Below are 26008 nucleotides of genomic sequence, written 5' to 3'. Positions count from 1 at the left end.
AAAATGGCTCATGGGAAGTTGCATAAAGATTTATGCTTGACTCTGCATTCTATTAAAACTATTACAAAATAATTTAAACATTTCATGTAGAGTGATAAAAGATTTCAGAGTGATTTTCAATACACTGTGAAATCTTTTGTTAAAAATAAAAGCAACTTTCAAAGGGCTTCTGTTTCAGTGACAACGAATGACCATGATAATCTTTCTTACCAATCCAATTATCTGACTTATCAACCTCAAGTTAGCTGCTGTCTGTGGTTGTTAAAATTCATTCTCATTTTGCTTGGTTGGGCAATTCTTTGGTGTGTGTTTTGGAGTTGGGTGGGTGGTGGGAATGCTCTCTCTTCCTCCCTACCCATTTCTCATCCTTACTTTGCCCTCTCCCTAAAGTATACAAACTGGCATGGGCTTGCCCATTCAATTATGATGTCTGTCTGGGGTAATGTGTAAATTGCAGTAGCTATTTTTCTTAATGTTTAAGCATCATTCTACAGGGGGAGGAAAAAGCAGAATAAATAATAGAAAAGCCAAATTCTTTTATTATATATCTGTATTCACATACAGATATATACACATGTACTCTGCTGATCAAAAATTCAGTTGAAAAATGCTTCTAGTAGACTCTATTAAACTGATAATATCACTGTAAATTAATTGTTACCATTTTCAAAGAAGATTTCAGAGAGCCCCTTTTTAAAAAAATTAAGACGTAGTTGCCAAACAAAAGCATTATTGAATTCTATTTAAGTAACAATTTAATGACATCAACACTTGATCTTTGTGTCCAGGGTCCCATGAGCCTATTTGCATATTGACAAATATAATAAAACGCTCCTTTTCTCTCCTCAGCCATTACAACACAAGCTAGCATGGAGTTTCGACGGAAAGGGTCACAAATGTCCACAGACACCATGGTTTCCAATCCTATGTTTGATGCAAGTGAATTTCCTGATAACTATGAAGCAGGAAGAGCTGAGGCTTGTGGGACACTGTGTAGGATTTTTTGTAGCAAGAAGACTGGAGAAGAGATTCTGCCAGCTTATTTATCCAGGTCTTAGAATTTTTTTTGTTTATTTTTCCATTTATATAGTTTTGATAGTGAAACTATTATAGCATGACTTGGTAGGCTGAAGTGATAAGTAAATTTTGGTCTGAAATACTTGCAAATGTCTATAAGTAATTGGAATTTTTGCTTGAATTCTTGCATTTTAGCTGCCTCATCAAATTTGGTAAAGATCCTTGAGATGCTTTTTATTTTAGAAATATTATTTATTTCATCATATTTGATTTTTATTAATAATGGAGAAATTTGGAAGAATCACATTAATTAAATAAATTTTTAGCACAGTATTAGGCACTATAGATGGTCCAGAAATGTTGGCTGTGAATCTGGCCTCTGGGGAGCTTATTTTCTCAAGTGAGCAAAGCCACGTACATAAGTAACAATGATCCGATAGTAATAGGAAGCTGGTAGGAGAGAGGCAGAGGTCAAGTGCTGTGGGCATTCAGAAGAAGCAGCAGTACACATTTACCCCAGGGGTTCAGGAAAGAGTTACAGAGGATGGGATGATTATGCTGGACTTAAAAAGGTTGGGTAGTGGTTAGCCTATGTTAGCAGGTTGGATAGAGTCATCTTACCCCAATCGGTGACTTCAACCATCTTGGTGAATGGCTCTGTCAGCCATTCAGTTGCTCAGGCCAGAAACCAGGGAGTCATTTTAGACTCTTGTCCCTCTTTCTCTTTAGATGGTGAACCAACTCCTGCCTTACTTAACCCTCTTTCTAGTCTCTCCACTGTGTCCTCACCATGACACTTTAGATCTTGTCATTTTTTCCCTAAATTAACTTGTAGTGGCCTCCTGTTTTTTCTTGACTCTGTTTTGCTTTCCTGAACTGATCATTCACATAGCTGCTAAGGTGATCAACAAGAGCATTCAGGTGTCTGTACCTGCCGGGTTCTCAAGAGTGAGGATTAAACTGAGTCAGAAGGAACCGAGTGCAGAATCCTGTAGGCCTGAACAGAATGGTACATGCAGGCAGCTAATCGGGTATCTTAATAGGTTCTTGGCTTTAAGTAACAGGAAACCCCTCAATGTGATTTAAGCAAAATGGTAATGAGTTACGAGAAACTGCTATTTAATACATTCTGAAGTCAGGACGTGCAGCAGGGCCTCAGAAGGGCAGGGATCAGAAACTAGGAAGTGTTCAAGGAACAAAGCAACTTTCTTCCTTTCTGTTTCTCTGTCTTCATGGTCTCCCAGAGCTGCTTCATTCTTCTCTTCTCTGCAGATTACTTATATTCAATATGCTTCTGAGTTCTCAAATTCCATGGCTTTGGTCTAGATGATCAGCAGGGCCAGTTAGCATTTCTGAAGCCTAATTTCAGATTCCTGAGAAAGAGGATCGGATTAATCAGGTGTCTTCCTCTGGTCTAGTCAGCTACAACTGTGAGGGTGGGTCACATGGAGCGCCGGAGCTTATCACTTGTGGTGGAGGCATAGTCTCAGGAGGGAGACTATGGGTTGGGGAGATACCCCGAAGAGTAAATAGCAATAAGGAAGAAGGCTGTGATCATGAGCTTTCTGTCTGGCCCCTAAGACTGGGTGGTGGGAGTATGACCAACCAAAAAAGCAGATCTGTTAGAGGGCAAGTGGTGAACTTAGTTATGAAACCATTGAGTTTGAGATGCCTGTAGGATATTAATCAACTGATATTTATTAAGTTCCTGCCATGTGCCAGACACTGTGCATAGGAAGTACTGGAGTAATCAGTACAAATTATCACTAATCAATAATTGACATGACCTGTTTTCAGGTATCCAGCACACTTTTGGCACAGATCTGGGGCTCACTTGAGAGGCATGGGCTAGAGATTGATTTGACTATATTCAGGAGCTTAAAACCAGGTTAGTGTGAGAGAGAGCTTAAGAGAGTGGAACTTGACAGCCTGATGGATACCAGTGTAGGAGGCAGGCGGAGTAAGAGGGTCTATTAGAGAAAACAACTACAGAGGTCACAGAAGGAAAAGAAGAGAAGAAGGGAGTAATTAAAGGGTTGAATGCTTTAAAAAAGGCAGAGTAAGTTAAGACTTAGACATGTCTTCTGGATTTAGTAATTGAGAGGCTGTTGATTATTTGCTGACATGGTTTCAACCGAGTTCTAGGAGGAGAAGCTAGATTGCAGTGTGTTGAGTAGTGACCAGGAGGTGAGGAAGTTGTTTCCGAATAGGTTGTGGAGAAAAGTGCCTCACGGTAGTAGAAGAGTTTACCGATCTAGTTGCTCTTGAATGATGGAAGATTGAATACTTAGTTGATTGGAGGTTAGGAGAGGAGGCTGAAGGAAGGTACGCTCAGGTATATTCCTAAAAGGAGTCTTACTCATACTCACCTCCATGGTAAATGCAGGGTTGAATGAGGTTTCTTTCTTTCATCGTCCCCCCAGAAATGATGGGGAAGGGGAAAGAGACAACACACACTTTTTTTTTCCCCCTTGGGAAAACTGGGAATTGTTGCAGAATTTTACTGGCATGGAATTCAGTTCAATAATTCCTAGTTTACTGATAATTACTGCAGTCATTTGTCTTCATTTGCAGGCACCTATAACTGAGTTGCGAGGCTTAACACTTCAAGAAGGTGTAATAGACATGAATCTTTTTTCTCTTTTCATTAGGAAAGATAATTTGGTTCTTAGTATATTTGCTTTTGAATTGTTCTAACTCTAATAATACCTTTTAAAGGATAGAAGTAGTGAAGAGTGGAAATAGACTTTCAGATAAGTGTGTAGAAAATATTAATAATTATGAAAACAGTTGATCAGTTTATTTAAAATTTTTTTCTTGCTTTCCTAGATTTTACATGCTTTTAATTCAAGGTTTGCAGATAAATGATTATGTGTGCCATCCTGTCTTGGCCAGCGTTATTCTAAACTCCCCTCCTTTGTTCTGCTGTGACTTGAAAGGGATTGATGTTGTGGTTCCTTACTTTATTTCAGCTCTTGAAACCATTTTGCCTGACAGGTAAGCTCTCACTCTGTACTAGCATATCACTTGTTGGGTTTGGCCTGGTCTGTTTTGGTGCTTCCTCCCCAGTTTCCTAATTTATCCTGTGCAGTTGTCTTCATAGCCCAAGGGGACTCAGGTCACATTACCTGAGCTTAGAACATCCAGATATACCTCATCCCTGAATTCATTTAGTTCTAATTTGTCCTGGGCATATTGAATCCTTTTTGGCCTGGTCTAGAGGGCTAAGAACAACTGCAGCCCAGAGGTCCTACTTTTACAGAGTAGGTCATACATTTTAAATCAGTCAATCAGATTCTAGTTTCATTCTGTAACGATTTAACATGGAAATTCACACACACACACCCCCCACAGAATATAAACTCAGTGGAAAGTAGTTATTGCATTATGAAACCAAACTCAGTGCTTAATATTGTGAAAAATTGACATAATGTATATTTGGCAATAGCTAAAAACAAGCTTTGGTTTGGAAATACCAATAGCTATTTCTTTCTTTCTTTCCTTCTTTTTTTTTTTTTTTTTTTTTTTTTGGCAGAGAACTCTCAAAATTCAAAAGCTATGTAAATCCAACAGAATTGAGAAGATCTTCCATTAATATCCTCCTTTCTTTGTTGCCCCTCCCTCATCATTTTGGCACAGTCAGATCTGAGGTAATGTTTTATTAAAGTTTTTTATATTCTGTATTCTGTTTTGTGTGCTTAAATCAAATCAAATTGTATTTTAAAAAATGGAACATGAGCTTTTTAAAACTTTTCTCAGATTATTTCAATCAAATCAACAAAGTTCTTCTTCTGTCAGCCAGCCAGCATGCCTTGGTCTACTGTTTCAGGTGGCGATAGCTAGTGACAGCTAATAATAACGCATGTTGTGTGAGTTAGTGCCAGACTTCGCAGACGGGCTAATACTAGTAAGTTGAAGGCCTTGCTTGGTAGCCTGGTCTCTTTGTCCACTGCAGGAGTTGCCACGTGGGCATAGCGCACCGCAGCAGTTGATGTTGAGTATTATTTGTTTCTTCCATAGGTGGTCCTGGAAGGAAAGTTTAGTAATGATGACAGCTCTTCATATGATAAACCAATAACTTTTTTGTCCCTGAAGTTGAGACTTGTGAATATACTAATAGGTGCCTTGCAAACGGAAACGGACCCCAACAACACTCAAATGATACTAGGTTTGTGTTAACACATTTTTTTTGTAAGTGAACCCATACACTGTTGACCCCAGGTGTGCTTGGAAGCCAGGGGTCGGTGATGAAGCCTGAGCCTAATACAGCTCTACTCTGAATCAGAGGCAGAATTTGTTTGCTTCTATATGTGAAAAAGTTTAAAGGTGTGAGATGAGGAAAGGGGAAAGCGTTATAGGTGACTCAGGGGGTCAGTTTTGCTTAGTTTTAGTTGTATTATTTTTCTCTTTCCCTCTTGCCTTTCCTCTCTCCTCCTTTCCCTTACCTCCTTCTTCTTTTTCCCTCTCTCCTCTTTCCTTCCATCCCTTACATCTGCGTTTTCCTCTGCCTCCTGCTCATTATGTCCATGGGGAAAAATTTTGAGTTGGGTGTAAATCTGGAAGCTATGTCAGAACCCTACCAGGAGGAAACTGAGGAATAGCTGTTGCTCTGCTTCCTTCCTTTTTCCTTAATGTTCTCTGGTGGTCTCCTGATCATACTGATTCTCTGTTTTATTTTTATTTAAAAAAAATTTTTTTTAAGATTTTATTTATTGTCAGAGAGAGAAGGCACAAGCAGGGGGGAGCAGCAGGCAGAGGGAGTAGCAGACTCCCCGCTGAGCAGGGAGCCCGATTCGGGACTCGATCCCAGGACCCTGGATCATGACCTGAGCCAAAGCTTAACCAACTGAGCCACCCAGGTGTCCCTGATTATCTGTTTTAAATGGCTCCTTATCGTTATGCCCACTGCCATGTTTTAAGCCCCCGTTATTTTTCAGCTTAATTACTACAGCTGTCTCTTTCTGTACTTCTGGCTTTTCATCCAAGCCAAGAACATGGCCCTAGTTACAGGTGCTCTGAGGACAGTACTAAAGAACTGAATGACATGGCTTTCAGCCTTGAGCAAGTCTTATTGCAGAAATTAGAATATTCTCACAAAGTGTCAGATAATAGCAGATTGCATGTCTTGTTCAGTGTCTTCATTGTTGAGAGAACAAACCAAAAGAGCAAGGAAGACTTCATGGGGGAAGTGGAAGTTAAATTTGATCTTGTGGGGCAGAATTTGAATAGGCAGAAATGAAGTTAGGATTTCATTTCAAGAGAGGAAATGTCCTGGCCAAAGAATTGGTGGTGGCAGGAGTAGTTGAGGTGAGTGTTCAGGAAGTGTTATGTTATGCAGTGAGAAGGTGGAATAAATAGGGAAGAATAAATCCTTTCATTTTGAAAGAGTTGAAAGAACAGAGCTTAAATCTTACTATGAGGGGGCCTCCACATTGTAGTGTTTTAGGTTATTCAAATAACGTATCACTTGAAATCAGATACTTTACTACAGAGTTGTTATTTAGTTTTGCCTTACCCTTGTTCTGAAGAGCTCCATATGTACATTTCAAGGAAGAGTCAGTTGTCCAACTCTTGCCATAGATTGGCAAAGCTGTGTCTCTCCTCTCTTTATCCACTGTGGACGAGAGTACTCCCACACTGAGATAAGAAGCGGTGTGCTAGGCACACTGTCTTATTTCTGTTCTAGCCTTTCTAGGGCTGTAAGTTCCTTGATAGTAAATATGTGCAGCTTTCCTTCAGAATATGCAGCCACGGGTAGCCCTGAACCTTGTGGCTTTAATCATTCTTAGCAGTCTGATCAAGGGTACCTGGGCGGCTCAGTTGATTGAGCGTCCGACTGATGATCTCAGCTCAGATCATGATTTCATAGGCTGTGGGATCAAGCCCCATGTATGGAGCCCCAGGCTCTGTGCTGTGCAGGGAGTTTGCTTGAGATTCTCCCTTTCCCTCTGCTCCTCCCCCCACTCATGCCCTCTCCTCTCGTTTTCTATCTCAAATAAATAAATAAACACAAAAGCAGTCTGACCAGAAAGATTTTTATTTTGTCATTTTTCTTTTATTTCTAAAAGAACAGAATCCAGGGGCGCCTGGGTGGCTCAGTTGGTTAGGTGTCTGCCTTCGGCTTGGGTCATGATCCTGGGGTCCTGGGATCAAGCCCCACATCTCTCCCTCTCTGCCATTCCCCCCACGTGTGCTCTCTGGCTCTCTCTCTCTCTGTCAAATAAATAAATAAAATCTTTAAAAAAAAAAATAAAAGAACAGAATCTGTTTTTTTAAAGTAGTCCATAATATTTTTCTTAGTTTGTATTATACTTGAAATTGATATGCTTGCATTTGGTCTTAAATACCAGTTTAAAAATATCTGAGTGGTCATGTTTTTATATAGTTAAGTTTGACTTCAAGTTTATTTTAGAAAATGTGGTTTTACAACTTTGAGGACGGATCAGAATTAGGGCATTTCTAAGGAGTGTTTTTTTTATCCAGTCTGTAGATTTATTAGCAATTTTATGGACATTTCAGGAATAGTCAGCTAAAATCATATTCTTATCTCTATTGAGATATTTTAGCCAATTTAGTATTCTTGTCATATATTTAAATAAAATGCCTTTTTTTTTTTTTTTTTTTGCTGTTACAGGGGCAATGTTAAATATTGTTCAAGATTCAGCACTTTTAGAAGCCATTGGTTGCCAAATGGAGATGGTAAGAAGCATACCACATGTTATCTGTCAGAATATCAACATCTGATTTTATGTAAATTGCATTCCAAAATGTCTGTCCTTGTGATTTTTAAAGTTTGAAGGTCCCCCAAAGCACCAATACTTCCAAATTAAAAAGAGCTTCCCAGAGACTCCCACTGCCCCTTGCTTCTGGCTATAGGATATGTGATCCCCACACTTGGAGTACAGACAGGAGAGTGGGGAAATTAACAGAGTATACCAGAATGAGCTGGGTAGAGGTAGGATGGGTGATCAAATTATTATTAAGGAAATTATATTCGTGTCCCAGTAGGTTGCTAATAATAATCCACTGATCTGGATATAATGAATTTTGTTTATATGGGGAAAAAATGAGAGAAACCTTTAACAGATACCTTTGTTAGCCCCTATCCGTGTAGGAGTCAGTCTTTACACTAACCGTGATATCTTATTGTTTGCTTTCTATGATGTAACTACATTTGAGAGTTACTGTTGTTTGTTTACTTGTATTTTGTTTTTTAAGCTTGTACTCCTGAAATTTTGCTTAGGAGGCATAAGGTAATTGTTTAAGGGCCCAGAGTCATTAGCTGGTGAAGTCTAGTGAAGATAGGAAAGGTCTTGGGCCCGCCCTTTGTAAACAGCAGCAAAGACTCCAGAATGGACACTCATAATCATCAGACCCTTCATACCCTTCAGTAGATGGTGTCTATGCAAAAACACCTCAGTAGTTTTAATCCCTTGTCAGTTTTTATCTGTGTATCAGTTTGTGCTACTTAGTTGGCCTATTCCATTTTATTAACATGGCTTTTAATGACTGACTTCTGTCTGTACTGGCCAATTTTGGATGTAGCCCTCAAATATTTGATCCATTTTTATTTGACTAGGGTGGTGGAGAGAATAACCTGAAGAGTCATAGTCGCACTAATAGTGGTATTAGTTCAGCAAGTGGTGGAAGCACAGAGCCCACAACTCCCGATAGTGAAAGACCTGCTCAAGCTCTCCTAAGGGATTATGGTAAGCCATGTTTGTTCTTTTGAAAGCTGAAGATTATTGAATAATTTTTAATGCCCAGTACATAAAACAAACAAAATTTTAGTGTTCATGATTTTAATGTGTTTAAGTATAATACTTAAATGTATTTAGGTATAATACTTAATAACCTAATATTTATTAGTCTACAAGATTTTTAAAAAGAAAACAAATCTTTTAAAATTACTCTATAGCTTTTAGTAGCTAGATTTTGGGTAGTTTATTCAATTTTATAAATGTTTATAGCGGGTAGTCAGGAAAAATTTATGGATTCTGTTACCAGATACTGGCAATACAGAGAAATAGAATGTGCTCTGCCTCAGGCTCTAATGACAGAGATAGCCAGCACATCAATTATTGCAGTGTGGTAAGTGGAGTGATAAAATATACGTTAGATGGAACCAAGAGGGGAGAGTCTTTGTGTTTAAAAACCATATACCCTACTATAACTGGTTAGATTTTTTAGTCACAAATTTTAAGCAAAAGCTAGCAGATCATCCTATTCAGTGATGCCCATTACTTTGGCAATTACTTTACGGGTTCTGTGAATTTGTGGGTGCCTTTTTTTTTTTTACATGATTATTAATATTGTATTGAATCTGTGAGTGTTAGTCCAACATGACTGGAATGAAATCTGGATCCTTAGATGTGAATTTAATTTTTTAATTATCTGGAGAATTCATGAGCCTAGGAGTCCAGGCATGTTTAAATTTGCTTTAAGTATCCTTGAGCATGTCAAATACATCAGGTCATTGTGAGGTTATTCAACAAATTTAAATATTGCATTTATAAAGAAGTTATTTAAATTGTTATCTTATTCATTATGTTCATGGATTTAAGTATACTAGAGATGAAAATTTGTTTTTCATGCTTTCTAAAACACTAAAGAACTTTTTGAATTATTGTATGTGTTCTAATATAAATGTTTGAAGTGATTATTGTTTGTTTCAGCCTTTTGAACTGGTGTTAGTGAGTTCTGCTTGTAATGTCGTAAAGTAGTTTTTACTAAGAAATCCAGATTTGTGTTAGTGTCGCATGAATGTCTCTCTTTAATGATCATTCCTTTTTCTGTTGTCACTGCCCTCTTTCTGATAGGATCGACAGGTATAATGTCCCTAAAGCTTCCTTTATAAATTTGGTTTAATTTGTCCTAATTTATAATTAGCTAAGTAGTAATTATTTTTAAATGTAGAACTAGAGGCCAAATAAAAATATGGCGACTTGATTATTTAATTTTTTTAGAAGTATTAAAGTAGCTTTAGAGAATTAAATGTTAAAATGTGTTTGAAAAGGCATTGCATGTGACTTTTGATAGTGTTAAACCCTGAAAATAATTTCAACAGATGTTTTAGGGTATTCCTAACATCGGAGGAGATTCTAAAATGTGAATTCCTTTTTCTATAAAATTCCAAAAAAATAATTGATAGCCTTTTCATTGGTTTTTTTTTTAAATGTAACTCCCTATGAGTTAATTAAGAAATTTTAAGATATATTGAACTGCCAAATCCTAGTGGATGTCTGTGTAAAAGTACCTGAGCTGAGCGCTAGAAGCTGCTTTGGTCCAGTGTGTGTGCCCTGTGCACTGTTGTTCAGTCAGGCTTGACGCTCAGGCCAGTGGGGTGGGGAGCATAGCACTGTGTGGGTGCCCGTCGTGCTCACTGTGGCTGCTGTGGTCTGTGCCTGGTGGAATGCTGTGCTTCTCGTTACTAATGCTTAGTTGTTTTCCCTCCCTGTGGGATGTGGCATTGGGGTTATATCCTAGCTCTTAATACAGATTCAGCTGCTGGGCTCCTGATTCGCAGCATTCATCTTGTCACCCAAAGACTCAACTCCCAGTGGCGGCAAGACATGAGCATATCACTGGCAGCTCTAGAGCTCCTCTCTGGCCTGGCAAAGGTGAGGAGAACAGTCCTCTTATTTTAGCCCAATAGCTTTGGACCATGACTCTTTTTCCTATATCTCTCAACTCCTGGATATGGGTATTACAGTGTTACTTACACTCAAATATAGTTTTATCCAGAGTGTGCAAAAATGAGCCTCCTAGTGAAATTTTACAAAGTGAACTTTACTTTTTTTAATAGATTCAAAGATTATGAATGATACTTTTGCTCTTAAGTTACAGGAAACATTTCAGTACTTCCTATTAATTTGCACATGATAATAGAATACCTATTGGTTTTGTATTTGCTTATAATACCCTTAAATTTTCAACATGATATTTTGTGTCATTATAGGATCATCTGATTTTAATAAATGCACATAAAAATATGCATAAATCTCAAAATACTGATGCTGAGAAGAAGAAGCCAGACCCCCTCCCCCCAAAGAGAATACGATACATGTGATTTTATTTGTATTAAACTCTAGAAAATGCATTGACAGAAAGCAGATCAATAGTAACCTAGGGAAGGGGCATAAAGGAATGGAAGAAAGAATTAGAAAGGTGCATGAGGATATTTGGGGAGTGAAGGATACATCTACTATTTTGATTGTAGTGGTAGTTCACAAGTGTATACTTATGCCAAAATTTGTAAAATTACACTTTAAATATGTGTAGTTTCCTGTATGTTAATTATACCTCTGAGCAGCTATACAGAACTTCATAGCCCATAGTGCATCACCGCAAGATTGGGTTAGAGGGCTTAAGAAATATACACGTTCCATTGCCAGATATTCTTTTGATACCTAGCAGTGATGAATAGGTGTACCCCAGGAGTTTAGGTTTTTAGCCAATGAAAAAATATGCTAAAATGAAATAACTATTTTAGAGTTTGAAAAATGCTCTCTGGTTTTTATAGAGTATTATATAATGATGTATCTGAAATATTCTGTTCCTGTATAAATAATATTTTATTTATTTATTTTTAAGATTTATTTATTTCAAAGAGAGAGAGAGTGGGAGGAGGGGCAAAGGGAGAGGGGGAGAGAGAATCTCAAGCAGGCTCTACCCACTGCACAGACCCAACATGGGACTTGATCTCACACAACCCTGGGATCGTGACCTGAGCCAAAATCAAGAGTTGGACACTCAACTGATTGAGCCACCCAGGTGCCTTTGTATCAATAATATTTTAAAAAGCAAGGCTTCCTGTGGTGTATCCCAGTGTCAGAAAGGCCAGGCTGCAGTGCAGATAGTTTGAAATTGATACAGTGGTTCCTGGCTAACTGTGTTCCCCATATGAATATGCTTAGGTGAAGGTGATGGTTGACTCTGGAGACCGGAAGCGAGCCATCAGTTCTGTGTGCAGCTACATTGTGTACCAGTGTAGTCGGCCAGCTCCCCTTCACTCCCGGGATCTGCACTCCATGATAGTAGCAGCTTTTCAGTGTCTCTGTGTCTGGCTGACAGAGCACCCTGATATGCTTGATGAAAAGGTTAGTAAATAAAATCTTTAAAAAATAAATAAAATCTTTAAAAAAAAAAAGAAAGAAAAGGTTAGTTTACTAGATCTTAAAACAGGAAGGAGAAACAAAAATGTATATTGGGACGATGTCTCTTAAAAGAGAATATTTAAATACATATTGCCTACTTTAAACTGAATATTCTTTGTTGTATTTCAGTAGAATACTTGTCCTTTGGAGCACAATTCAAAAATTGTCATCACACTTATATTTGGTTGCAAATTAATCGATGGAGAAGTTCTTTTGCAAGATGGAGCCTTGACTAATTTCTCTGAACTATCAAGAAAATTCTTTCTTGAAAGGATGTGGTAGCTTTGAGATGGCCACCAGGCACTTTGGTCACACATTGCCAAACTTTGAAGGACAGTTGGTAGCCGGGCTGCAAACTAAGGGCACAGCTTGCCATAATGGTTTGCCTGTATATAAAAATCTCATTTCACACATATTTCCCACTTTCAAGTAGGCGCGGATCTCTAGGCTGATTTCCCTTGCCATTGTTCCATTTAATATCTTCCTTATAGGGAGCCAGGCGGCTATCAAGAATTCATAGTATAAATAAGATATATCAGGCTCATTGGATATTTATGGAGAACTTTATATCATTTTAAAATAATACTGTTGATAAAATCTTAGTTATTTTCATTATGATTTCTACTAAAGTTATGGTACCAAGAATTGCTTAAAAATGTTAGTAACGGATGAACTTCCCTTTGGATAATCTAATGTCTTAATGTCTTAAACCATCCCAGGTTTAACTGAATTACTGTTCTATCTCTTAAACTTGGGCTTTCATGATTTTATAGTCTGTGGTAGTTTTGTAAGAATTATGACTGATAAGATTGAATTGAATTTATCATTTATTATCTAACACTGAACATTCAAATTCAGTTCTTAAAAGAAAAATTGGGCAAAGTTTTTTATATTATTGTGAAATTAACATATACCTATTAAAGTGAGAAGGAAACTGGAGCCCATCACCAAAACACAACCACTGTTAGCATTTTGCTGTATTTCCTTATCTTCTCATAAGATAGGTGTATTACAAAAACTGATTTGCCTTTCCTGCTTCTAGGACTGTCTTAAGGAAGTATTGGAGATTGTGGAACTGGGTATTTCAGGAAGTAAGTCCAAGAGCAGTGAGCAAGAGGTCAAGTACAAAGGAGATAAGGAGCCAAACCCTGCATCTATGAGGGTAAAGGATGCTGCTGAAGCCACCCTAACATGGTATGAAAGTGACTGCACAGGGATTGCGCCTAGCAATTAGATGGGGTTAGTTGTGGTCCATGTTGTTTCCTCTCCTCCGCAGTTGTTCAGCATTAAGTGATGTAATCTTCCAGGATACTTTTTCTTTAGAAATAAAATGGAAAGGGAAAACTTGTTTTGGGAACCAAAAGAACCCAGGAATGTGGGGCTGAGAGTTTGGGTCCTTGTTTTTCTGTGCTAGTTGGCATTAATTGAAGTCATATCTTGTTAGAGTTAGAAAGAATCTCGGAGAGCCTTACCCTTCCTCTTCACTTTGGTGCCTGAGTCCAGAGATGGGATCTGCCTGAGGTCACACTATTAAGTCTCCTGCTTCTTAGCTGAGTGGTCTGTATTCTGTTACATTTACAGTACGTATTAGAAGTGCATTCAGTCAAAATTTATGAGCTCCCTCTTATGAACTTGTAATAGGATTGTAAAGATAAATCGGATTCAATCACCACGCTCAAAGAGGTTCTTGTCCAATAGGGAAGATAAGAGATGAGTACAAATAGCTATAATGTTAGGTGGAGAGTAAGTGCTGCAGGAGGAGTATAATAACATGCTGGAAGGGGGAAATGAATACTTCCAGATATGGGCAAATCAGAGATTTCTAGAGAAGATGACATTGGACCTGACTTTTACAGGACTGGTGAAGTTTCATCAAAAACCAGATTACAGAGTGGTTAAGAAGGCAGCAAGGGAAGATTTCTGTTCTAATCATTTTGGTAGTGAAGGGATAGAGACAGGTTGGAACCTTAGAAAAATAGCAGAGATTGCTGAGAGAGTTTGCATTTGGCTGGTAAGTGAGGAGAGTGGAAAGAGGGAAGGAAGGCCATGTAGGCACATTTATGGATTGAAGGGAAGAGTTGAGTGGAGAAGATTAGGTAGAATCACAGTACAGATGGAAAGTTGGGGCTTATGAGGGTAAGGGTGGGTGAAGACCCAGAAAACATAAAAGCAGGAAGGCGGATGTCAGGTCAGTCTGGATTGGCTCATCTTGGTCTTAAAGTGGTAGGCAAGACTGCTTGCAGATTTGTATGTAAGTCAGCCCTTACCAAGATCCCAGACTCTTTTGAGTTCAGTGGTCTATTTATCACTTGGGGTGTGTGTTATTGGGTGTTATTTCTCTTCCTTGTGGGCTTTGGTTATTCAGTGCATTTTTAGAAGCATGCATGCTTTAGTTTAGTCCTGCTTACTGCACTAGCTAGGCTTTTGGTGTGCTTCTGGAGGTTTGGCTAATAGCTAGAAAACCAGAAAAATGTGAATGTAACTGTTTAAATATGTACTTATACAGGCGATGAGTACTAGATAAAAGTTCAGAGAGGTGCCTGGATGGCTCAGTCATTTAAGTGTCCAGTTCTTGGGTTTTGTTTTGTTTTCGAAGATGTTCTGTATTTATCTGAGAGAGAGAGATTGTGCACGAGTAGAGGGAGGTGCAGAGGGAGAAGCAGACTCCCCGCTGAGCAGGGAGCCTGATGTGGGGCTTGATCCCAGGACCCTGAGCCAAACACAGATGCTTAACTGACTGAGCCACCCAGGTGCCCTTCCAACTCTTGGTTTCAGCTCAGGTCATGATCTCATGGGTGGTGAGATTGAACCCCAAGTTGGGCTTCCCGCTCAGCAGAGAGTCTGCTCAAAGATTATCTTCCTCTGCCCCTCCTCCTGCTCGTGTACGTGTGTTCTCTTTCAAATAAATAAATCTTAAAAAAAAAAATTCAGAGAGAAGACCATGTGGGGGGTGGGATAGACTGAAAAGCTTTATAAAAGAACTGAGCTTTGATGTGTGCCTGGAAGAGTAAGAAGGATATGGAGAGAAAGAGGGAGAGCATTTCTCACTGGGAACTCTGTATTATACAAAAGTAAGTTTGCTGCATCCTAGCCCCTAGGTGGGGCATTCCTATGAGAATATGACGCCGCAAGAATTGGTATGTGTTCAGAATGAGTAGTGAGCCCTGGCTTCCAGGCAACCTAGCCAGTGATTATCTAAGTGGCTCATCTGTTTTATCTGCACTTGTTTCTGCTGCCAACTCCACGAATGGTATCTCCAGTTACCAGTCTTAAAGAGGGCCCTGCAGAGTACCGTCATCATGAAACCTGTCCCAAACCAAATCTCTCTGTTCCCTCAAAATTACTGCTTTATGTCTGCATCACTGCTGCTTTCCGGTTATGCAAACATAGACCTTTGGCTTTTTTTCTGATTTATCTCTGCTTTATCTGTCATTCGCCATATGAAGCTAGTGTCCGAATCCAGTAGACTTTATTTTTACAAGTATTTCCTCCGTCCCCTCTAACCTCAGCATCCTGGTCTAGGCTCTTCTCACTTCTTGCCTAATTTCCCTGTTTTTAATCTCACCTTGTTCGTCTTGTATTCCGTTTTTGAACTCATCCTTAAGCACTGTTTTTTTTTTTCTGTTGCTTGAGTGGTTGAAAACTGAATAGATCTCTTGTTTCCTGCCATGTTGTCTGAACTTCTTATCTGGTTGTCAAGGCCTTCCTTCTTCTGTCCCCACTCATACTGTCTGATCTTTCCCAGCATATCCCTTCTGCCATAGTTGGACCTGGCAGGCCATTTGTGGGTATGCTCATACCTGTCTCTGTGTATTCCCTGGGTTTCATGACTTCCCTCTTTTCCCTGCGGTCACATCCTCCACTGTTCAGTGCTCACATAAGATCTGTCTACCTCCATGGTATCTCTCTTGGCTATTCTGCTTCCAAATGATGACTGTGCCTCTGTGCTCATTCAGTCAGACCCGACTGCGTAGTGTGGAATTCTATACTGTCACGATCGTATCTGGTTATATTTGATACATGCTGGTGTTGTCTCCCAAACTTGGGTAGAGCCCACATTTCCTTCTTCAACACCTCTTCACAATGCTAAGAATAGTAGACAGTGATGAAGTGCAGATTAGCTAGTTGGGTGTTTTCTCCGTGTACTAATACAAATTCAGAATTAGGACTCTTGGAACACCTTTCAGCAGCCCCTCTGCTTAAGCCACCTGTAAGACACGTATACCCAGTTATTTAGTATCTAATTTTGGGATACTGTAACCCCCGGGGTTCCCATTTCATTTTTATTGTTAAAAATTTGATGTTTACATTGAACTGAAATCGTCCCACTTAAACTTCTACCTATTAGTTCTAATTCAAACTCTTGGTAGTGGAGTCCTCTTCCCAGGCTATAATGATATCTGAACATAGTGCTCATAAAGATAGTGATTCGTTTCTGCCAGTACCTTTAGCTATTTGTTGTATGACAAAGCTTCAAGTACCTTTATCATCCTGGTCATTCTTCTCTCAGCAGTGTGGGTTTGACTACGTATGTACCTCTTAAAGTTACTGAGTACAATATTCTAGGTGAGTTGGATGATCTTTATGCTCTGTAGGATATTATTTTCATTAAAATGTACTTTGAGACTGCATTGGGTTTTTGAGAACTTGATGATTTGCATAAAGTCAACTAAAATTAGAGTCTTTTTCACACATTTATCTTTTGTCTGTTTTTCTCATCATGTACTTACTTGTTTGGGGGTATTTGGATGTACAGAACTCTACATTTAAACTTCGGATCTTTTTATGTAAGATGTATCTCATTATTTGGATCCCAACTCTTCCTCTGACATATTAACTCTGCAGCTCAACTTTTGGTCAGCCGTAGATTTAATGAGCCTGCTATGTGTGTGACTTAGTCAAAGACACTGGTGAAAATATTGAACAGAGATAGACTCACAAAGCACACCATCAGAGATTTCCATTCGGGTTGACAGGAATTTTTCAATGTTGTCTCCAAGGTTATCACCATACACTGTTAAATACCTGTATGTCTTGACTTCAGAGACCATTCTCTACCTTTCCAGTCTAGTCACTATCAGAAGAGAAAATGTGGTTAGGCTGGTGTGATTTGATCTTAGTAACCTGTTTCCTTGCCAGCAGCCCATTTGATATTGTCTTAGGATCTTGCGTGGAACATGACAAACTCACATGGTCCATATACTTTGTAACATCTGTCTCTGTCCTGTATTAGAAAACTGAAATCACATTATCCTCTTTCTGGTCTACTATTTCACCTGTTTCCCACACATCCTTAGAGGCTTGAACTCACCATCAAATTCTCCTGGTCTTTGAAATTTTTAGACCATCCTCCACCTAAAAGGAGAGAAAATTTTGGGTGGAAAACATCTGTTGAGCAGTGTTGCCTTCCATTATCAGAGCTATTGGCGTTCAGGCATTAGAATGAAGGAGAAAGGGAGAGGCTGCTCCACCTAAGGATTGAGATGACGAAAATGGTTGGGGAGTATTAGTTTTCCGAATGAGGTGCATGTGGGGAAGGCCTTGTGGCACACTGGTAGTACATCAGACTCCAGATGAGATGCATATGACGGGTCAGGTGATGTGAGGACCACAAGGTAAAATCATTACAAGGTACTTTCTCTCTTTGTTTCAGTTTCTTCATTATACAATGGGAATAATAGTGGTACTTACCTCATAGGGTTGTTTTGATAGCTAAACAAAAGATCGTGTGTAAAGTGCTTAGACCAGTGCCTCATGATAAGTGCCAGTTATTATTATTGTTAATTGAATGTATGCAGAAATTTCTATGGACATAAACATTTCTGAATGTTAAGTTTTGTTCAGTTGAATTCCAGTTTACAAAGCATTTTTTTTTCTTAAATATTCTTATTTAGTAATTACAGTAGTTCTGTAAGGTGTACTATTAGTGCCTCCAGTCTTATCTGTAAAATGGGGATAATGTCTATTCAGGACCACACAGTGAGAAGGCAGCAGGCCCTGGTTCCTGGTTGCTTAAAAAAATCACTTATCACATCTGAGCCTGAATTTCCTCATCTGAAATATTGAGGTTTGGCTGGTCTTTGGGTTCTTTTCTAGGTCTAGAATGCTTTAGCTAGCGTAATCCTGACACTTGGAGCACATATTTTTTAAAATACATTTTTGGGAGCTCCACAGTTTAGAAGTGTGGTTAGTTGGGTTCTCTGGATAGCAGGCTCTGAGAGAAATTTCCTTGCAAGAAGTTTATTGGAAGGTGCTCTTAGGATCAGCTGCTCTGTGGAAGTGAAGGAGGCAGGACTGAGCAGAGGGGAAACACTAAGCTGAGGCAGGTGCAACAGAGATCTTTGGGGCTGGGATGGGACTTGATACTGCCATATAACCCTTTTGCTGCCTGTGGGCTGTCCCAGACAAAGTGGTGATTTGGGGTGAGGTGCTTCTTCTTGGCCTGAGAGCAAGTCCTAGAGAGGGATGCAGCTGAAAATTGTGGCCACCATCTCTTGGGACCGGAGCTTTCAGACTTGGAGGCAGGAATCTGGACCACACACCACTATGTCCACCACAGGGAGTAACTCTGATTTGCAAAGAGGAGGCATGGCTCTGGTCACTTAAAATTCAAAGGGCAGAAGAACACATTGATGCATGAGGTAAACTTAAGATTTTGCTTTGGGTATTAACTGTTATCTTTTGCATTCTCCATAGTATTATGCAGTTGCTTGGCGCATTTCCTTCACCCAGTGGTCCTGCCTCTCCTTGTAGTCTGGTGAATGAGACCACTTTGATTAAATACTCCAGGCTCCCAACCATAAACAAGCATAGTTTCCGGTACTTTGTCTTGGATAACAGTGTCATCCTGGCAATGCTGGAGCAACCTCTTGGAAATGAACAGAGTAAGTTGCAGCACTTTGGGCCTTCTCCATTGCTAAATCGACGTGTTCGTCAGTACTCACAGGCTGTTTCCAGGGTCAGGGAGGGAAAAGACTGCAAATGCCCACAGAAAATAGAATACACATATTAAATAGAATCTCTTAGAGGCTCTTTGTATGTATCTGAAATATCAGAAAGGAGCTCTATAGTTCTGTAAAAGGTTTATTTTAGTGGGGTATTTTCTCTTGTGTAATGTGTATAAAAATTATTATTACTCTTCCTGAACTTCGGATCCTGCCCTTCTCCTCTTCTGGTCCTCATTCCACATCGTCGTATTTCAGTTATCCGTGCCACCCAAACAGGCGGGAAATTTGAGGAGTCATCTTGGCCTGCTCCTTCCTGTTTCCCCCTTCCATAATTGGTGTCCAAGTTTCTGCTTACCCAGTGACTCTTGCATCTTTTTTTCCTCTGCATCCCTGCCAATACATCCAAATGCAGGGCCTTAATATTTCTTACTCAGATTATTGTGGTTGCTTCCCACATGGTCTGACCACCCCCACCCCCCCATTCCAAAATATCTTACCCTTACCCCAGTCCTACTTGCTGCCATCATTATACTCTTAAATATGGATCTGACCATGCCAGTGCCCTCCTGAAAACCCTTTAATGATTTTCCGTTGACATAGCATACACTATTTCCCTCCTCAACTCCTCCCCCCCAGTTGTAACCCATCTCGAGGTACATGATTACCACTACAACCGAGGCTACTCAGAGTATATATATATATTTTTTCTGATGGCTTTTGGAATCAGCCAGTATGTAAAGGAAGCATGTTCTCAGAGAGACCCTTATTTCTGGGGAAGTGAAGCTTACAGAACCTATGGGCAGAGAGGGTCCAGGGAATCACCCACTGTTCCTTCACTTACAGGTGAAGAAATGGAGGCTCAGAGAGAGTATGTGACTTGGTCAGGGTTACTCAAGAAGTACGTGGTATGACTAGGACTAGTGTCCAAATTTTCTGAGCCTCATGCTGTCCTTTTCTGTTGTCCCTGCCCCCAAGGATTTTCTTAGTAATTGAAGACTTGTTACCTTTACAAAGGTGAACAGGGTCTTACAGTCTGATGCAAATTCTGTTGAGACTGTATAAGTAGGATCTCATGAATCCATAAAATGAAAATGAAACCTTTCCCTATAGCTCAGAGACGAGTGGATACCATCACAGGTTTCCATTGTGTGGTGGTAAGATACAATGACTTTAATATAAAATAGATGTTGCCTTTAAGCATCGCCCAGCTCTAGAAGTGCTAGTTCCAGCTCTTCCCTGCATGCACTTCAATCTTCTCTGTCCTAGACCTAGGGCTTGCTTCACTTTCTTCCTTGTCTTGTACCTGTTATTCATGATTCCTCCAGCTTTCTACTCCCAGGCCACCTGCTGTGGAGTCTAAAATCTCAGTGTTCCCTTCAGGTTTCCTGGCCTGAGGGGTCAGTGTCAGCCCTCTTTCAGATTTTTTAGGACTTCCCTACTCTCATTCACAGTAATTTCACTGCTTTGGAAGTGTACTAAAAATATAAACAGTTAGGACTTTATAGATTTACAAGGACATTTTAATAGTTTATTGTAATAGTTAATAACAGAAGAAGTGAGAAAAAAAGTTTGAAGAAGTTGAACTCCCACACCAGGACAGAAGGAGGGAATAAGGAGGAGGATCTGGGTCACTTAGGAAATCCATCCTGAGTTCCTCCCATCCCCCCCCAACCCCCAAATCCCTGCCCCTGAACTTCTCCTGGGATGGAACAGTGACTGCCTGTGGTGGATAGCATTACACAAGGCGTGGGGGAATGCAGCAGCAGCACTGCAGACAACCAGTCTGTCTCTCTGTACTAAGAGTATTGGCTAGGACAGGGTTTACCAAAAATGTGTATGTGTACCCATGGAGGCATGTGAGATGGTGTTGGTGAATATATTGGTGAACGTTATTTTATGTATTGTTAAACATGTGTTTAAAAAATACATTATTAGCACACCAAAATTCGCAGTTTTCCATTTAAAAATACATAATTTCCTTTTAAAATAGATGTAAGTTTAAATAAGAAAGTGGTTGATACAAAGTAAGATAATAGTACTTACGGCAAGTGGATATGGCAGAAACCGCAGAGGTGGCACACGACAGGAACACTCTGGCTTCAAACACTGTGCTGGGGTTTGGATTATTAGAGGCTCTACAGTTGATAGCACGTGTATTTTAAATGGTTGTTGTCTGAAATAACTTTTTATGCCAATATTTTATTCTAGATGATTTTTTCCCCTCTGTCACTGTGCTGGTCCGGGGAATGTCTGGAAGACTTGCTTGGGCACAACAACTTTGCCTTTTACCCAGAGGAGCAAAAGCAAATCAGAAGGTATCCATTAGAAGTTACAGGGAAATGACTAGGAGTGAGTGAGTGCATGCGTTCGAGTGTGCGTGTGTTATGATTTAAAGGTTAAATAATATCCCAACAAAATTCATTAATATTTTTGATCCTAGTCAGGGTTCAGTCAGTGGGTTCACATCAGAATCATCTTAGGAGCCCATAATTTCCACATCCACTAAATTACTCTTTAAAGACATCTTCATGACGGGTGTATTTTCAAAAAGCTTTCCAGGTGATTCTGAATCCGCTTATGATCAAGAACTGTTCTGAGCCGTGGCCTCATTTTTTTATTCTGTGTTAAATATAATAAAACTCAGGTATATGCCGTATATGAAAAAAATTTGGCCAGACTCTCTATCTCTCTGGCAACAGGACTTAGTTTCACATTGTTTTTATATGATTAATTCCTGTGTAATTGGTAATATGCCCTATAATTTTTTTTAATATGCTGTATAATTTAATGAAATCTTATTTGGGATGGCATAGTTTATTTTCTTTGTAACGTTTGTAATTTTGTGAATAAAATTTGCTCATGGGAGAAGGTTGGAGAATTCAGATAATAAGGAAGAAATTTTAGATCATCTGTACTCTGACTTTCCAGAAGTAGTCACTAAGTATTTTCGTGGATTTATTTACAATCTTTTTTTCTTTTCTGTACACAATAATATTAAATCGAATTTGAGTCCTTTTTATATACTGTTCTTTTCACTTTTTACATTACTAGCTTTTACTTACGTTACTAAAAATTCCTTAAAACATGACTTCATAAAATGTCACCAGCATTTAAGAGAGACAGCCACAAAATTGGAGCATGTGTCTAAAGTCATTTAACATCCTAGCCATCTCTTTTAGATGAGATGTGTTTTTACCCTGAGGAGCACACCCCTGTTTTCACTTGCTGGCATCACGCAGATCACATTCTATCAACACTGTAAGCCACTAAATTAGCATTAAAGACAGGAGGAAGGAGATCAGGAAAGGAACTAAAATTTGTTGATGCTTTAATATGTGCCTTATACATTTTTATTTAATCATTACAACATCCTTGAGATGGATTATTTCTACTTTTCAGATGCAAAAACAGAAGCCTCACAGTTAATGTATATTAAAGCAGAGATTTGGAGCTATGAGGATCTAGATTTGGTATTCAGTTGAACTCACTGTCTAGAGAGGCCCAGGGGACCTAAACTTGTACTTTGTTATATGGGATGATATGAGAGCCCTTGGAGAAGAGGGAATTTTGAGCCTTAAGTTCTGAACTGCCTTATCAATTGGTTTACCACTTAATATGGGAGATTCTGGCCTGGGGCTGTTAGAGGTATACAACCCATAAGTCACAAAATCTGCAAAATGAACGTTTTTATGAAAATAAAGGAGTACACTGGTACACAGTCTGTTTACCTCTAGTGTTAGCAGTGGTATTTGCAGATTCTTAACTGAGTTTCAGTGTTATGTAATCCTAGGGAAACAGGCATCTAAGAGACCGGGGAAGTACATGTCATTACAGAGGCACCAAATGTAATACACATAACATTATTTGTTTTATTTTAACAGCTTTTTGTACCTGAACCTCGTCCAGTTCCTAAAAACGATGTTGGATTTAAATATACCGTCAAACATCGACCGTTTCCTGAAGAGGTGGATAAGATTCCTTTTGTGAAAGCAGATCTGAGCATTCCAGATTTGCATGAAATTGTCACTGAAGAAGTAAGATAAGTTATTGTCAGCTATTGTTAAGGGAAGGATTATAAACATTCTTGAACAACTGCTGTGGTCGAGACACTGCTTTTTTTTTTTGATGTTGTTGGAGGTGGTTCCTGAGATGACCTAGATCTCTGTCATCTAGGTTACCATGTAGTAGGACAAGTGTAGTTTGTGGCTGATTGAAAGGACCTGGACCTCTCTTGGAGAGGCGTCTGGGCTGGTCCAGCAGGATGGGGACATGATCAGACTCTGGTGGAGGGTTTTTGGAGCAGGGAGACCAGTTTAGAGATTTTGATGACCATTCGGGAAGGGAAAAGGAAAGACCACCTGAGTGATAGTGGAGGTTGAAACACATGGGATGTACTGTAGAGGTAGACCCAAGCAGTTTTTGATTGATGAGAGAAGGAAAAAAACTGTAAGAACTTAGATTCTGAAGCTGAGTGACAAGGGAGATATCAGTGCTGTTTACAGAAATATGGATTATTTAGGAAGAGGACAGGTTTGGGAAGATGGGAAAAATGTATTTGGTTTTAGATTAATTTAGATAATTAGATTAAATGATTGGTATCTTAGATCAAGAAAGAAGTTGTTTAAGAAGTAGGGGCATAAGTATGTTAGGGCTTGAGAGAATAGGGCAGGAATCGGAGGCTGCTTACACTAGCCAGAGAGACTGGGGAGAAGGAGCACTAAGTAGAGGATTTTGGCATGAATGTGTGGGTGACCTTTGGGAGCAGGTTCAAAAGAGTGTTCAAGTCAGGGACAGGAGTGTAAGGGGCTGGGGAGTGAATGGTTAATGAGAGGCAGTGAACATAAACTATACAGTTAGCAGTAAAGAGAAGAGTACAAAGTGGATAATAGCGTGAGGAAATGGCCTAGCTAAGGCAAGGCAAAGCTAGTTTTTACTTTTCTTTTTTTTTCTTTCTTTCTTTTTTTTTTTTAAACTCATAGATGCGAGGAATAAGAACATGCTTAGAGGCTGAAAGGAAGGAAGCAGTGGAGAAGGGCCTGTGTCTGCTAACACTGTAAGGTGGGCTAGGGAAACAAGTAATCGAATAAGGCCCTGGAGGCAGTAAGGTCAAGAGTCTGAGTGATTGTGTCTAGAAAAACCTTATTTCTGGTAAGACGGGAGAGAGAGAGCAGGTGGAGGTTCAGAGACATTTGAAGGTGGAAAGGAGGGAAACTGAAGGAGCTCATGTAAATTTTAATTTTAGTTCTTAGCAATGAAATAGGGAATAAAATATGGCTCATAAAATTGCCAGGCAGCCCAGCCCAGGTTAAATAGAATTGTCTGTAGTGAAATTACTTAACTTACTGTGCTTCTTCAAAAGTCCTTGGGATCTGGAGGTATTAAGTAAAAAATTTGGTGTGGAGATTGATAGGGGAAAGAATATGAAAGAATAAAAAAACATGGCCATTTATATATTTAGAAGACGGGTACTAAGATGTTAGATTTGGGGGGTTAGGCTTGGTGGGGAAATAGACGAAGCCGGGATATACCGGCCTGGGACAACATGAGGAGGGATTGAATGCTCACAGTGCTGGGAAAGCACAGCCTGGGAAGTGAAGTTGTGGGAGAGCTGCAGGAGGGGGCTTGTGGGTGGAGAAGGGAATCTCATCATTGTAGCTCTTTAAAGTACAGCTTACCTGAGGTTCAGAGTGTGCTCATGGATGGCCAAAGTTATGAAGGTTGAGGAAGTTACAGAAATAAAAGCCAGGCTATTGGAAGGATCATTGCTCACCACAGAGGACTGAGTTTAAACTAGGTTTGATCAGAAGGGAAGCGGGGGTCGGGGAGAGTCTCTGAATCTAGTGGAGTAATCCATAGGGACGAGAACTTTCAACATGAGCTGCGGGGTGAGGGTGGACAGTGATGAGGGAGAGCGGGTGAAAGCAACAACTCTGCCCCCTTTCTTGCCCATTTGAGGGGAAGCAGAGACACAATGGTTTCATTTACAGCAAGGAGATGAAGGACATCATTGTTGACGCTACAGGGGAGTTTTTTGGGTATTTGTTTTAACCTTGAAACATGTTTGCTTGGTTGCGTTCTCTATTGAAACTCAGTGTTGATCACTGAAAATTATCTGCGTTTTCTTTGTTGCTTAAAGCTTTTTATTCTTAAATTAAGATTGATCCTATTACTTTTATGATAGTTCCAAAAAAATTAAATATTTGATTTATTTCAGTTAGAAGAGAGACATGAGAAATTAAGGAATGGCATGACCCAGCAGATTGCTTATGAAGTACACCTTGAAAAACAAAGTGAGGAAGAACTGCAGAAGAGAAGTTTTCCTGATCCAATTACAGATTGTAAGCCTCCACCTCCTGCCCAGGAATTCCAAACAGCACGCCTCTTCCTTTCCCACTTTGGATTTTTGTCCTTAGAAGCATTGAAGGTAATTTTCCTAAACCTCTATATGAGTAAATATATTCATAAATTAACATGGATTTGATAACAGGTAAAGCATTTTTATGAGGACAGAAGGAATTAAATAAATAAATCTTACCCTGTATGCAAGTAAATGAAATTCTGTGGTGCTGTAGTTTTTACTCTACAAGTCCAAGACTGTCTCATGAATCCTTCTGTGTTGGGGGGACAATCCCCCTATCTGAGGGGGCTGCTTTGGTAATACACCTAGCTCTGAAAGTCCCTAAGTAGTGCAGGGCCCATATCACATGTATAAAGGAAATCTTCAGATAATTAGAATAAGAATGTTAAAAATCTTCTATCAACATTTATGACCAAAGGCATAGGCTACAGTGGGCTCTGCTCTTCCATGCCACTCTTAAAAAGTAACATGTATTTGTGAGCCGAGGTTCTAAGGTCAGATTGGCTGGGTGTATGTCCTGGTGCCAGTGC

The 26008-nt window shown here is 39.5% G+C and overlaps 1 protein-coding gene across 5 annotated transcripts in view; it reads left to right on the top strand.

Moving 5' to 3' along the window:
• Positions 1-26008, top strand: part of RALGAPB (Ral GTPase activating protein non-catalytic subunit beta) — a 79087-nt gene that overhangs the window by 31597 nt on the left and 21482 nt on the right. For 3 of the 5 annotated variants that reach the window (XR_015720908.1, XM_045804605.2, XM_045804608.2), the window contains 13 exons: positions 850-1051; positions 3847-4014; positions 4553-4667; positions 5038-5185; positions 7652-7716; positions 8597-8726; positions 10504-10637; positions 11934-12116; positions 13216-13367; positions 18870-19057; positions 21329-21435; positions 23002-23154; positions 25335-25544. Coding sequence is in view for 4 of the 5 variants with exons in the window: in XM_045804605.2 (XP_045660561.1) it covers positions 850-1051; positions 3847-4014; positions 4553-4667; positions 5038-5185; positions 7652-7716; positions 8597-8726; positions 10504-10637; positions 11934-12116; positions 13216-13367; positions 18870-19057; positions 21329-21435; positions 23002-23154; positions 25335-25544 (1955 nt within the window). In the remaining variant the exon portion in view is untranslated. The remainder of the gene's footprint in view (positions 1-849; positions 1052-3846; positions 4015-4552; positions 4668-5037; positions 5186-7651; positions 7717-8596; positions 8727-10503; positions 10638-11933; positions 12117-13215; positions 13368-18869; positions 19058-21328; positions 21436-23001; positions 23155-25334; positions 25545-26008) is intronic. The other 2 variants (XM_045804607.2, XM_045804609.2) reach the window with 1 other exon arrangement.

This window comes from Ursus americanus, chromosome 22 (assembly GCF_024610735.1).
Source record: "Ursus americanus isolate L20-20 chromosome 22, mUrsAme1.1.p, whole genome shotgun sequence".
In the NCBI taxonomy this organism is placed as follows: Eukaryota; Metazoa; Chordata; class Mammalia; order Carnivora; family Ursidae; genus Ursus; species Ursus americanus.
This window is presented reverse-complemented; position numbering and strand designations above follow the sequence as displayed.